Genomic DNA, 15,660 nt, shown 5'->3' with positions numbered 1-15,660 from the left:
CGATGTTTTCACTGATGCGATGTTGAGACGATAAAAAATCATGGCTCGCTTTATCTTTCTGCAATGTGCGATTTAAAAAAATCTTGCATGTATTCCTATGGAAGCTTTGTTTTTATCGCATTGCAACACTGCAAATGTGTGCTGCAATGTGTTTTAACACTACAAAGTCCCATTGACTTTTGTGATACAAAAAACAAGCAATTTTATCGCAGCAGGCAGCGATGCAATGCGAGACTATTCTCCAAAAAAGCATCTCTGACGCTCACAAATCGCAGTGAATAAAGATTTTCATGCGGCAAAATCATGATTGCCCGTGTGGAATTAGGCCTACTTCACATGGGCGTCAAAGTTGCACAATTTTCTCGCAATGCGACAATGCTACAAATCGCATTTATGTGAAGCCTATGCTTTCCTATAAGTTCCTGCACGTTTGAGATCTTTTGTAGCATGCAACATTGCGACACACAAACCTCGTGGGTTTCAGGATATGCATGCAACCTGCGAGATTTTGTAGCCCATGTTTTCCTATGAAGCCTTCTTCTCTGTTGCATCGCATCATATGAAAACGCAGTTTTTGTGTGATGCGATGCAGCTTTGACAGTAGGAAATCCCACTGGTCTTCAGCATCTCTTTTCCAATCCCCGCCCCCAGGAAGCGCTGGCTGTGCTTGGCTGAGGGCCTCAGCTCAGTCAATCAGAGCTAACTCTCGTTGAACCAATCACAGCCATTCATTCTATTCTTTGCTATTCCAATCCCCTTCCAAAAGAGATGCTGAAGACCACTGCCAGGGACCAGGGAGAAAGTGCAGCGGAGCCGCAGACAACCCGTTTAGGTGATGTATGTGGGGGTTTTTTTCTGCATCTAGGGCTTATTTATGGGGTAGGGCTTATATTTCAAGCTGTTCCTGAAAATCCTTGCATGTGGTGTGTGACTTCACGTGACTTTGTAAAACCACATGCGACTTTGTAGCGCCACAAAATCGCGCTATTGACGCAAGAAAACGCAGCGATAAAGCACGGACCACCGATGTGATTTTCTCGCGGCAATGCCGTGTTGCTCATGTGAAGGAGGCCTTAGCCTAACTGTATATTCACATTGCATTCCAACATTACCTTTGCAGTAAGCATAGGGAAAGTTCTCACTGCATGTTCTGTACAACAGAGCTATGCTGACCTAACATATAGCAAAAGTGTCCATATTTCTTTTTTTTCTCTTTATGGAATAAAGCAGTAGACTGTGCTAATCCATACAGAGGCATTGAGTTTAAAATATGTACATTTTTTTCACAATGTGACCCAATGGATGACATGTCTATATTGTGATATGTGTTGGAGCCTCCTGCCAGAGGTACACATCAGTAAAGGCCCATTTGGACAGGATGAATGTCAGGCAAACGATGCCTTACATTCATCCCCACACATACTATCTCTTCTCTCGTTAACATGCACAGGAGCTAGTATCGTTAGCTCTCAGTGGTGCGGCTGCAGGAGATTTCGCTCCTCGCGCTCCCCCACACCCCTCCCCTCTCCATTGAGTTAACATACAGGCCGTTCAGTACTGAACGGCTGCTATTTACACTGAGCAATCAGCAATCTGCTCATCGTCCATAGTTTATGCAGCAGAAATTATGGACAATGAGCTGATTGTTCAGTGTAAATAGCAGTCGTTCAGTATTGAACAGCCACTATGTTTAGTCAATGAAGAGGGGTGGGGAAGCACGAGGAGAGAAATCTCCTTGCAGCCACCACCCTGTGACCCAGCAATACTAGCTCCCATGCAGGAGCAGAAGAGCTAGTAAGTGCAAGGACGAGTGTCGGGCATCGTTTGCCCGATATTCTTCCTGTCTAAATGGGCCTTTAGTCAGCGTTACTCATCAGGAAGTATCAACATATATGTCTGGTGGAAGACTGATCTGATGTTAACTGGGCCTAAACCTGCAGAATAACATCCAATAAAAATGAATGCACAGAGCTCAATTAGTATGCCTAGAGCAGTGAAGGGTTAAAATATATCTGTTGTTCTGTTGCAGTAAAGTGGTTATTCAAAAATCTTTTGTAGTCCAGAGACTGGTAGGGGTTAATATCAGGATCCCTGATTATCTAAGGCAGTGATGCGGGTTAATATCTGCATCCCTGCTGGTCTAAGGCCGCTTTCACACGGTTGAGAAAATTGTGCGAGATTTGTGCATTGCGAGACGCGGAAATCTCACACGAATATGAACCCCATTCTTTTGAATTGCGGCATGACCTATCTTTGAGCATTCCCTCGGGACACATCACACATTGTTATCAATGGGGCTGGAAAACACATTGCACAGCATGTGATATGCACGCAGGTGTGATGCAAAGTTTCCACGCCGGAGGATTGCAACTTGACTGAAGTGATGGGAGGCTTTTTTGGCACAAAACGTGGGGACATTGCACTTGTGCGATATTGAGACGAGTTTCACAACCCGATATTGACCTTGGCTGTGCGAAAACTAGTCTCAGGCAGTGAAGGGGACACTAGCACTTACTGCCATAGGCTACCAGGCATACAAACATTAAATGCTCTGGACCACTAGGGATACAGATATTAACCCCTTTGACTGGCCTAGACTACTATGGATGTCGAAAATAACTTTTAGGGCTGCTGTCCACGATCGTATTTTCACCGCGTATTGCGAATAAGTGATATGCGGTGATTGGAGACAATGCAAGTCAGTGAAGTTTCATTGAACCATGCACATGTGCGTGTAAACACTGCGCTTAGATACGTGAAATAGATTGCAGCATACTCTACTTCTCTGAGTATCACACACCATGAGCTCTATACAATTCTATAGGCTGGGTATTTAATGCTGTCCATACGTAACACATCGCGCATGGGCAGCGTTTTTATACGCATCCCCGCTTTGAAACAGAGTGTGGAATTAAAAAAAAAAGTTGCACATGCACCCATATGATGTCTCTGGCGGTAGAGCCAATAATAACAAAATGAGTAAAACACTGACAATTATGAAGCTGCTGTATATTAGCATCTATTAGATGTGGCACTGTATTGCCCGCCTTACAGGGATCAGTGCAACGCAGTTAGTACTTAAAACTGCTCTGGCAAATTACACCCTACCTACAGTGGAGGCTGGCACCTCAGCTGCACTATTAATACAAAACCGAAAGCTAATCTTGGGGATCCCCCCCCCCCCCCTTGGGTTGCTGCCCCATAAGAGAGGAAACCCCCCCCCCCACACACACACACACACACACACCCCTTCCCTCCCTACCCCACCCCAATACCTACCTACATCCCTCCTTTTCCCCTTCTACAAGTTGGCCCTGGCCAGGTCACTGAGGTTTGTGAAACGGATTAGAATTATACTACTACCACTAACCAAGCCAGCCTTGTACGCCTACATACATTATCTCAATGTTATATTCCTTTGTAAAATAGAAATTTTTCAATAAAAATTATTGTTAAAAAAAAAAAACGCTCTGGCAAGTTTGCTATGTCACAGCTATTCTAGAGGAGCAGAAGAAAAGGTGAGAACAGCTACACTTGGGGATGTATAACTTTGATTCAGTATTCTAGTGCAGGAAGTTGTAGCACTTATAAAAGCATGTGAGTCCTGCTTCATCCCTTTATACTAACTAAGGAAATTAACAGGAAAGTGGGTCATCTCTATGAGTTCAGGTAGCATTTAAAAAAGCTTTAACAGGACAATACTGAATCAAAATCATAGAAAACTATATTGTATATCCCCAAAATCACTATAGACTCCCTCTAGTGGTTACATTTCATAATTACATCTATACAGAGATTTCAGAAAATAGAAGTTCCTACTAATATAAAGTTTTAGCACAGCATTTTAAACTTATTTAGATAAAATGTTGTTACAGAATTAAACATTGTTTTTCTCTGTTAGTGCACGCAAAACATAATATTTTTTCTTTTAATGTGAGCAATGAAGTGTCCATTCTGTTTATTTACTTTAACTATAGAAAAAAAATGAAGCTTTGTATGTTCCTATATAATGTACATGACATGGTATACATGCAGTAAAACAAAACAGTTCTTTAATTGGAATCATTAAATTCCCTGTCTATTGTTGTTATTTTGACTTAGAACATCCCCCTAATGTATCCAGTGCTAGGTGCCACATACTCAGTAGCTCCATCCCATTGCCTAGAACCTGTCGTATATGTGAGGCAGAATGACTCCTGCTATTGTGCAGTCAGCCTGCAGAAATTAGCTAATTGGAAGTGGCTTCTTCACACCAGCACTGAATACACCAGGCAGATGTTCTGCAACCGCAATGTCTGCACACAGAAGCAATCTTTGGGATCAGATTTTTGTGGGATGTTCTGTAGTTTTTATTACCGTAGTACCATTTTGAAGTACACAAGACTTCTTGCTTGCTTTTTATTATTTTTTTTTCTTGGAGACAGGGTGACCAAAAAAGAGTAATTCTGGTGGGAGTTTTTTGAACGGCTTTCACCATACAGGGTAAACAATGCATGACCTTGATAGATCAGACTTTTACGCAGGTAGCGATACCAAATATGTTTTTGGTTTTCTTTTACTTACTTTTTTTTAATTATAAATTTGAAAAAAGTTTTTTAAAAACTTTTATTACCTCTTATATTTAATAGTTAATAAATCTTTTTTAAACTTATCCTTACATTTTTTCTTGTAGTTCCCACAGGGAACAAGAACTTACAATGGTTTCATTGCTGCTACAGTATGATGTAATACTATTGCAATCTGACTGGCAGGCTATCAAGTCACACCACAGGCATGGCTTCATAGGCAATAAACAATAGCAGCCCTGCAGGTTTTCTGAAGGTCCCCAGCTGCCACGGCAACTGCACAGCACTCCATGATCTCATCACAGAGGTTCATATGGGTCGCCATAACATCAATTGGGGCATTCAAATGTCACAGCCAGAATTAACAGCATAAAGGGTTAACAGTCACGATCAGTGGCAGTGTTGATTACGGGTGTGGGCTGTAAGAAACCGCCAACACCTGCATTGTATGGAGCGGGATCGAACCCACCCCCCCAATCCCTCTCTAAACATACCCCGAATGTACAGGACATAAAGGCCCATTTACACTGAGCGATGATCACTCAAAATCGCTAAAAAGCGATCACGATAATCATTGCGTCTAAACACGTGGCCATTGTGCACTTTTTGTGCACTGCTAGCAGATCGTTAAATTCAGGTCAACTTAAAAATCGTCCTAAAGGCCGGCTTCACACGAGCGTGACGGGCTCCGCCGCGGAATATTCCGCGGCGAAGCCCGTCACGGCGCCCCCCAGAGACCCCATACTTACCAGCGGAAGATAGCGTGAAGACGCTTCCCTGCCCACCGCCGCCGTGTCACGTGACACGCCGGCCGCGTCATATGACGCGGCGGCGGTAGGCGGGAAAGCGTTTTCACGCTATCTTCCGCTGTGTTACAGCGGGAGATAGCGTGAACGGACGGCTTCCATTGACTGCAATGGAAGCCGTCAGCACGTACACCCGCAGCACGTACACCCGCGGGTGAGGACGGGAGATTTCACAGTGCGGAATTCCGCGGTGGAATTCCGCATCGTGAGCATTGTGCTATTAGGTTCAATAGAACCTAATAGCAGCGGGCAACGCAGCGGATTTTCACCGCGAATTACGCGGCGTAAATCCGTTCGTGGGAAGGAGGCCTTAGTCTTATCAGGACCGCACCCTGAGTTCTCAGTGGGTAGTGCTGATAGCATTGTTTCAGCTAATTAACCTGTTGGAGAACAAAGGAGCTTAAAGTAGATAAGACTCCTCGGGTTATTAACTGCTTTCAACTAAGGCTTCATTTGCACGCTAATAAGCTATTTCACAGTTTGGAACAGTTTCTAAAAAAAAAAGAAAAAAAAGAAAAGCATTTAAGTCAAACCCAGCAGTGGATAGTGAACAGGATAAATATATCAAATCCTGGTTGTGGCTGTAAAACCACTTACAAAATTGCACTAAAACTTCATTGTAACATAAAATAACTCAATTATTAACATCTAACAGCATTTTTATTTTGAAAAATGTCAAAGAACTTTCGCATGTCTGATCTGGTGTTGAATTTAGCCAATGTCATATTCAACAAAAGGGCAAATCTGCCGTACAATGCATGGCACAGAGATACTAGCATGCGGTTTAGATTGTCTATTTATTTACTAATAAATCTTCCCCGCTGTATTCCCATATAAACAGAAATAATAGTTAGGCCTCTTTCACACGGGCAATGTCGCCATGAGAAAATCACAGTGATATTGCATCTGTGTTCTGTGCGATATTGCTACATTTTCTCGCGGCAATATCGCGATTTGGTGGTGCTACAAAGTCTCGCGACTTTGTTGCACTCTTTGGACAGGATATTCAAGGGGGCTTTAAATATAAGCCATATCCTGAAAATAAGCCCTGGCTATATTTCCAAGAAAGCTAAAAAACTCTAAAAGCTTAAAAAAAAGCTAAAAAATCTGCCTCCAAGAAATGCTGCCTCTGATTGGTTCTTGAATGCCTCAGCCAATCACTGCAGCGTTGATAAACCAATCATAGTCATCCAATGCGATGGCAGTGATTGGTTTATCAAGTGCTGCAGTGATTGGTTCTCGAGCGCTGCGGCTCAGCCAATTAGAGCCTTCCTGGAGGCGGAATTTTTAGACCTCCTCACCAGGAAGCACTGGCTGAAGACTACAAAAAAGTGTGCTGTAGCTTCGGGATGAAAAGCGCAGCGGAGCATACAGTGCCTGTTAGGTAATATATTGTTTTGTTTTTTTTCAATGCAGATAGGGCTTATTTTAGGGACAAACAGTGGGGCTTCCTACTATAAAAGTTACATTGCACCGCAAGAAAACTGCGTTTTCATGTGTTGCGGTGCAACAGAACGGAAGGCTCCACAGGGAAACACGGGCAACAAAACATCGCAAATCACAGCTATATAGATCATGCTGCGATTTTCTTTTTTCGTTTCGCAATCTAGCAGCCTACAAAACATCGCCAATGTAAAGGAACCCATAGGAAAGCATGGGCTTCACATACATGCAATTTGTAGCAATGTGGCATTGCGAGAAAATTGCATGATTTTGTCTACCCGTGTGAAAGCGGCTTTATTGATTAGAGGGAAGAAAAAGTTTGGCCTCTATAATTGATAGTTTTGTGGATCTGGCTATGTAAGGAAAAGAAACATGAGAAAGATGCCAGTTGTTGGGATCGAAACATTGCGTTCTGCGTTTGATGGTGGAGGAATAAAGAATGTCCTCTTTGGATTAACATACCTGGTGGATGCTGTCTGATATCTACATCCCTCTACATTTGGAAAAGAAACATAAACATTGAGACACTAACCTATTATTTTAGTCTTCAAGAATGACATACATGAACTACTCAAACAGACGTTATTTAGGCTTCATGCCCACGGCCGTACTGGTAAAATGTGGAGTGTCGCCGCAGCGTTTCATTGGTGTTTGTAAATACCGGCTCTGTATCTACATGCAGTGTCTACATGCACATGGATCAATGAAAGTCCATTAACTCATATCAACTCCATCCACCGTGTATCACGCAGCCGTGCATCACACGTGTAATATGCAGTGAATAAACGCTTGTGAACATGAGCCCTAACAAATCTGAATTAATGATTTGCCACTCTGTTTTGTTAGGCACGTCACTTCATCAACAGATAGCCTGGTTCAAGGAAACTTTTGACTACTTGTTTAAAATTGCTAATTCCTCGGAGGCGGGTGAAGCAGGCATCCATCTTATTTCTGGGTAAGTAAAAAAATGACAAGGAAACACTGCCTTTATACTATCAATGACCAATGCATAATGCTCTGCGCACCATGTCAAAGAATAGGTCTTTCTATTCCTTTACCAGAATTTACAAAATTGATAATGTTCTTTAGTTACATGGACAATAATGACACATAGCAATTAAACATTTTAAAGGTACAGTGTCATTTGCTTTTTTGCTTTTGGATGGTGTGCTACTTCAATAATTACAATATGTACAATTAGGGTAAAAGGAATTTTAGTATAGTACATGCATTTAGTGATGCTCGCTATGCAAATGCCATGGTTCTCCTCATAAAGCCTTTATGAACCTTTTGAATTCTATAGTGGTTTGCTAAAGGAATGAGCCTTGAGTTGATTAAGGTGTAGTCAGGAGGGATGGTTGAAATACGACTAAAATCACATCAAAAACTGGTTACTAAAACTTGTTCTTTTATTATTAGATGGCAGATTTTCAAGTCGCCCCCTAAAGAAACCTACACATTTTGGTGGCAAATTGTCCTAGGCTTTCGCCTGATGAATGAGACAGAGTTGGTAAAATTTCCATCTCATACATTTGGTCAGGCTTTCACAACATTAAAATGCCAAGCCTCACAATATTTACCATGGATGGAGAAAAGGTATGTTTTTAGTCTGTTTCTGGGACCTTTACCTGCAGTTCATGTTATCTAAACACCAAGTTTTAGGCTTCCTTCCCACGAACAGATTTACGCCGCGTAAATCCGCGGCAAAAATCCGCTGCGTTGCCCCCTGCTATTATGTTCTATTGAACCTAATAGCACAATGCTCACGATGTGTAATTCCACCGCGGAATTTCGCACCGTGAAATCTCCCGTCCTCACCCGCAGCATGTTCTATTTGCTGCGGGTGTACGCGCTGACGGCTTCCATTGCAGTCAATGGAAGCCGTCCGTTCACGCTATCTCCCGCTGCAACCAGCGGAAGATAGCGTGAAAAAACGCTTCCCCGCCTACCGCCGCGCGTCACGTGACGCGGTGGGCGTGTCACATGACGCGACGGCGATGGGCGGGGAAGCGTCTTCACGCTATCTTCCGCTGGTAAGTATGGGGTCTCTGGGGGGCGCCGTGACGGGCTTCACTGCGGAATATTACGCGGCGGAGCCCGTCACGCTCGTGTGAAGCCGGCCTAAAGAGTAGGGCCACATATTCTTGCTTGGTTACATATGTTGATGTGTTATACTTTGGACAGTATTTTGCATCAGTTTGTAAGTCAAAACCAGGAGCCGGTCCAAAATATGTAAGAGGTGCAAATCTTTCCATTATATTTTCCCTCTGTAGGTTTCATCTGTGGATTTGGCTTGTACATACTGATGCAAAATGTTGAACAGAATACTGCCATGGTAATGAGGTTTAAGGCCTCCTTCACAGATTCCTTTTTGTGGCATTTTTTACAAACTTGTAACAAGCGGTTTGGGGTTTAAATCCTATAGAGAAACCAATGGGAAAATGTTTGAAAAACATAGCATAGCTTGAGCATGCTACATTTTGAAAATATTGCCAAACACCAAACGTAAGGAAAAATGCAGCAAGAGAAACACCACACTGCCTATGTCACATTATTTTCCCTATTGCCTTAAAGATAACTGGCTGCAGTGCTGTTTGCTAGAGAAGCACAGTAAAAAAGACCAGGAAGAACTATCTAAAAACATGGCGCATTTCCAAAAAATACTATTTGTGATGTCACCTTTACTCTAAAACATAATACAGTTATTAAAGAGGTTGTCAAGTTGTAAACTATTGTTGGCTGTCCTCAAGATGATTCATCAATATATCAGTGTGGGTTAGTTGCCTTGGCCCCCTGACGATTTGCTGTTCACCAGGTTGGGAACTTTGCCTAAATTACTAATCTTGACCACTACAGTGCGAACAGAGCTGTCTGCTTCCTGCAGAACTCAGCTCAGTGTAGAAGCACACTGGCCTGGCAAACAGCTGATCATTGGGGGTCCCAAACAGTGAACCATGCCAATATACTATTGATGATTTATCCTTTAATAGTTTACAATTGGATAACCTGATTGTAACCAAAAGACATCACTCCAATATATGTGTTTAGTGATTCATTTTATTCAAGCAATAATATCAGCTCTACTTCAGCCCTTTTCGAGGTGCCTGATATGTGCAGGTTGGCAGTGCAGAGTAAAAGTCACCAAATGTGTAGGAATTAGGATGGATGTAGTAGAGCTGTGTAATGTCTGGGAATCAGGATGGATGTAGCAGAGTTGTGTGTGTAATGTGTGGGAATTAGGATGGATGTATTAGGGCTGTGTGTGTGTAATGTGTGGAAATCAGGATGGATGTAGTAGAGCTGTGTGTAGAGTTTGTGAATCAGGATGGATGTACCAGAGCTGTGTGTGTAATGTGTAGGAATCAGGATGGATGTATTACAGCTGTGTGTGTAATGTGTGGGAATCAGCATGGATTTAGTACGACTGTGTGTGATTTCTGGAAATCAGCATGGATGTAGTACAGTTGTATGTGTGATGTCTGGAAACCAGGATGGATGTAGCAGAACTGTGTGTGTGATGTCTGGGAATCAGGATGGATGTAGGATGCAGAATGTAGCACAGCTGTGTTGCGCCAGCAGAAACACAGGTAGCATAATTTCCTAATACTTACTAGTCTATATATGAGTGTCACTTTAATTGTAATTCTGCCTGTGATTATAATGAGGTAACTATAGAAAGTGTCAGCTAGGTCTAGGAGATTTTGCCCAAAAATAAAATCTAGATTTTTAAAAAAACTTTTTGCTGATTTTCATTTTTAATCTTGAATTTTTTAACAGGCCCTGTTTTTTACGGGACAGGTTGTACTTTTTAAAGGTACTGTTTTAGAAAACATATAATAGATTGTTTTAACTTAAATTTGTTTGGTGGATGGAAGAAAATAAATTCTGCCATTCTCTTCAAGCTGCAGTGGTAGTAATAGCAGAGCCACAGTGGTGGAGAAGAGAGGCTTCATGCTTTCCTGGTCTCCAGAATTTGTACCAGTCTCCAGCAAACCGAAATTGTCCTATAAATACTGAGAGGAGGCAGTGACCCAACCCTGTTGGGGTACACCTGGTTACTTCTTTCTGTAGCAAAGTGCAGCACCCATCATCATAAGCAGCAAAATCATTTTTTTTGATTCTGTGTTAAAGCAGAATTGAGAGGCTCCTTAGGGGCAAATTACTCAAATTAATTAGATTAATCACCCAGCCCTAGTGTCAGCCTATTGTTAGTTTCAGTGGTCAGTGAAAACTGCAGGGTTTTATAGATTGTGACATTGAAAATGTTAAAAAAAATCATAATTCTTAAAAAATATATTTAACATAAAAACATGATTTATAAAACATTTTCTGACTATTGTGTACATTGCCTTTATCATCACTTGCTGGTCTGGTATATTTATTGCTTGAAAAAAAATAATTACTAAGCATATGTTTCGGGGTAAAGCCTCTTGAATACATACATACTATATGTCCATACCGATTGGTGTGATTGGCCTTTGGACAGTTGCACCTACAATTAGATAGCAAAAATACATGTGTTCTACTCATCACATTTATTAATGATTTTTGTGAGATTTTTGCATGTTACTCCTTGGTCACACCTGCAGTGGTGGTGTAGTACGGCGTATTTCTATATTCCAGCATTCAATGGTGCATGTCACAAGTTTTTTTTCTATTGGATTCATAGGAACCCAACAGAAAGAGAAAAAAAATGCTTCTATATAAAACTAGAGCCGTATAACGGTACAGTATGACTTCATATTATGGCTCCCCCTTTAACTTATTCATTATTTATCTACATTTAACTTGTATACAGTGTGATTTATCTGTCTGCAATTACCTTTGACTTGTCTCTATGAAAATAAGATGGAATTTCCTGTATGCATAGTGTGAACAAAATAAAATAGTAGAGAAATTTTCCTACAGACAACTAATCAAATTTAACTGCACAGCAATTGTAGCGAAGATATAGTTTGGGTTTGGCGTCCTATTATACTTACCGCGCTTCCCCGAGACACTGTCTTACATTAATTTTTGCCTCAAAAAGGGCACAGTGTCTTATTTTCAGGGGGGGGGCTTATACTCACCTGGTCCGCGGCGTACTGATGGTCTTCGGCGGCGCTGTGATAAACTGCGTCCTCCTCGTCTCACAGCTGAACTTCTCTGGTAACAGGGCTTTGAATACCCCAGCTCCAGCAAAGCGATGTCATTCACTGAATGGCTGTGATTGGCTCATCGAGCGCCGGCTGTGATTGGCTGCTGGTGTCGGTTAGCTAATCACAGCACTCGCTTTCCTAGAGGCGGGATATTCAAAGCCCCATCACCAGCAGAAGTTCAGCTGTGAGATGGGGAGAACGCAGTTTACCGCAGCGCCGCCGGAGACCTTCAGGACGCCGTGGACCAGGTGAGTATTGATTTTTTTGGGGGGGAAGGGTGGGGCACTTTAGCTAGGTGCTATTTTCAAGGGAGGCCTTATATTTCAAGTCTGTCCCAAAAACCAGATAGGTCTTACTATTGGGGTAGGACCTATTTTCAGGGGAAACACGGTAGTTGTGAAAGGCAAAAGTGACGCTCAGTGGTTTCAGGATATTGCATACAGAAGACCATTATTGCTATAGTGTAATAGCGTGAATTTAGGTTCTCTTTTAGAATGTTTAGTGATATCTAATATTTAAATGGGTTTTCCAGTGAAATACTACTGATGACCTATCTAAAGGATAGGTCATCAATAGTTGATCGGCTGGGGTCCATTGCTCGGGATCTCGACTGATCAGTTGAGAGGGTGCATGCTATCAGCATTGCAAATACACAGAGGTTAGAGTTAAAAGCCTCCATGACAACCTCTGTAGTGGCCAGTGCATGTAACTGCAGGCAAGGCTCCCATTGGAATCAACATGAGCTGAGCCTGCAGTTACAAGGGCCAGCCACTACACAGAGGTCAGCACGGAGGCTTTCGATCTGACCTCTCTGTATTTGCGGCGCTAACAGCATGCGCCTGCTCAGCTGATCGGTCGGTGTCCCGAGCGTCCAGTCGATCAACTACTGATGATTTAACCTGAGGATAGGTCATCAGTAGTATTCTCCCTGGAAAACCCTTTTAATTCTACCTTCTGTTTCTCATTTTATACTATTTCTGATTATAGAATTAAAAGCAATGGAGGATGTTTGGAAAGCAGAAAAGTAAAAAATGTCTGGGATCTACACGGCACATACGATGTGGTTGTGAACTGTTCAGGACTAGGCTCAAGGGATCTGTTTGGTGACCAATCTATATATCCTGTTAAAGGACAAGTAGTGGAAGTCAATGCTCCATGGATAAAGCATTTCATTAGAGATGGTGATGGGAACACCTACATTTACCCTGGAATATCCGGTGTTACTCTTGGAGGAACAAGGCAGAAGGATGACTGGAGTTTCTTCCCAAATGTACAGGACAGTAAAGGTATTTTAGATCGATGTTGTCACCTGGAACCTTCCCTGCATGGTGTCCCAATAATCCAAGAGAAGGTGGGCCTGAGGCCAACTCGCTCAGGGCTAAGAATAGAAAAAGACCTTCTTAATAAAAATAACCTGCAGCTCCCTGTTATTCATAATTATGGTCATGGTGGAGGTGGGTTTTCTAATCACTGGGGAACTGCTAAAACAGCTACTAAACTACTGCAAGAGTTAATTCCTTCAGTACATAATGTTTATGCAAAGTCAAAATTATAAATTCAAACAAAACATCTGGGAATCACAGCTGCATTATTTCACATCATGTTTCCAATTCATATTTCAGATCTTTATTTTTTTTAATTCTGATTTCCTGTAGAATTGGATTATAAAGAATTGCAAAGCATTTTTATCATGGGTTAATGTACTGTGATTGAGAATTGAATGATTAATAATATTTATACAGGGGGGTGGACAAAAATAGGGAAACACCATACAAAATGAATGGGATTTTAATCATTAGCACTGAGCTGCCTTTTTGACCCCTGCTTGGCTGAGAGCTTTCCCAGCAAATTTGTGTTTACTTCACCTCTTGCCCTGCTCTGGGTGGTTTTGGGAGTGATCTGGTAATAGCAGCTGAGTGGCTCAATCACCTGACCAATGGAACCTTGTTGCCGAGGCAGCTGTTCACTTCTGCCCAGCAGCATCTGTGTCATATTACCACCATTTAAAATCAGTCTCTACATGTCTTATTAATATATGACTTATAATCCCATGTAGTTTGAGGCATGCATTTTGTATGGTGTTTCCATATTTTTGTCCAACCCCTGTATCTGTAATGGAAATCTAGTTATAGTTGTGTTTTCTTGCATAATTGTAAATAGAAAAAGTTAATAGATTGCCATATTTTACTCATTATCCCCCCTAACTAAGGCCGCCTGCAGACAGGCGGAAATTCCGCGGCGTGATTTCCCGCGGAATTTCCGCCCCTGGAAACTGTCATAGGATTGCGTTAACACACACAATCCTAGGCAGACGGCCGTGATTTGGCCGTGCGAAATCTCGCGCGGCAAACAAATCGGAACACGCTCTATTTCTGTGCAGGCGCTGGGGTCGGGTCCCGCTGCGAGAATTCTCACAGCCAGATCCGACCCAGCCGTCTGCAGGCGGCCTAAGTGTGTATCCTTAGTTTGTTTTTTCAATGCTTAACTCCTGCTCACCAACAGACAGTTTTTGTCTTCCTAATTTTTTTAATCTGCCATGTCAATTTATGTGGTAATAACTTTGGAATGTTTTTACTTATGTCAGGTGATTCAAAGGCTGTTTTTGTGACACATTGTATTTTATGATAGTGATAATTTTTGGTTGATATGTTTGGCATTTGTTTAAAAAAAGAAAGGAAAATAGAGAAAATTTGGAAAAATGTAATTTTAAATCTTCTGTAAGATAGTAATACCACGCAAAATAGTTAGTAAATAAACTTACAAAGCCTATAACAACAATTTTTGAAATATTGAAGAACATTTCTATAATTAACTTTTTAGGGACCATTTCAGTTCTGAAGTGACTTTGAGGAATGCCTATATAAGACTGCCCTAAATTAAATATGCCATTTTAAAAACTGCACTGCACAAAGTATTCAAAACAGCATTTAGGAAGTGTGTAAACCCTTTGTTTTCTACAGGAATGAATGCAAAGTGGAGGGAAAATTTAAAGAGATTGTTGGACTTAAATTATTTATATAGTTTTGGGCCTCAAGTGCCCAAAACTAAATTAAAGCGACATACTCACCATGGCACTGCAGTGCCAGTTTGGCACAACATCACTATGGCATCTGTGAGGTGACGTCAGTGAGTCTTTTGGCCTGGTGATATCAACTAAACCTGTCATATGCGTTTCTAATGTAGAAGCCCCCAGCAGGTTTACAGAACGTCAATGATGACATCCCTGTTGGATCTCCCATAGCCTGCGGCAATCACATGAGTAAACAACTATGTGACTGCTGCAGCCGAAGTAAACATAAAGCCGAATGCACACGGATTTGCATTGCGGAATCCGGAGCGGGCATCTGCCTTCAGATTCCGCAGCAAATACCGCCCATAGCATGCTATGGCAAAACGCAATTTCATCTACACAAGCGGAAATTAATTGCAATTTTCTACTTGCAAAGGAGAAATCGCAGCATGCTGTGATTCCGTACGAGATCTGCACAGACAGCTTCCATTGAAGTCAATGGAAGCCGTCCATCTCGCAACCCTTCTGCAATCATCATTGCGTGAAGGTCGTGGGATCTGCGTTATTGCCTAGCGATGGAGCAGCATTATCTGTACGGCGCATGTGCTCTGGCGCGACAGCCGGCACATCTGCAGTGCAGAGGAGAAGAAATCCGAATAGGTACGCAGGAGTCACTGGCTGGGGACCAGGTTGAATTC

General features: G+C 42.0%; 1 protein-coding gene across 1 annotated transcript in view; it reads left to right on the top strand.

Moving 5' to 3' along the window:
• DDO (D-aspartate oxidase) overlaps positions 1 to 13,507 on the top strand; it is a 22,782-nt gene extending 9,275 nt beyond the window's left edge. The window contains exons 3-5 of the mRNA XM_066580534.1: positions 7,661 to 7,769; positions 8,234 to 8,410; positions 12,940 to 13,507. Of these exons, the coding sequence (XP_066436631.1) occupies positions 7,661 to 7,769; positions 8,234 to 8,410; positions 12,940 to 13,507 (854 nt within the window). The remainder of the gene's footprint in view (positions 1 to 7,660; positions 7,770 to 8,233; positions 8,411 to 12,939) is intronic.
• Positions 13,508 to 15,660: the final 2,153 nt, after the last annotated feature.

Source organism: Eleutherodactylus coqui, chromosome 1 (assembly GCF_035609145.1).
Source record: "Eleutherodactylus coqui strain aEleCoq1 chromosome 1, aEleCoq1.hap1, whole genome shotgun sequence".
Taxonomy (NCBI): Eukaryota; Metazoa; Chordata; class Amphibia; order Anura; family Eleutherodactylidae; genus Eleutherodactylus; species Eleutherodactylus coqui.
This window is presented reverse-complemented; position numbering and strand designations above follow the sequence as displayed.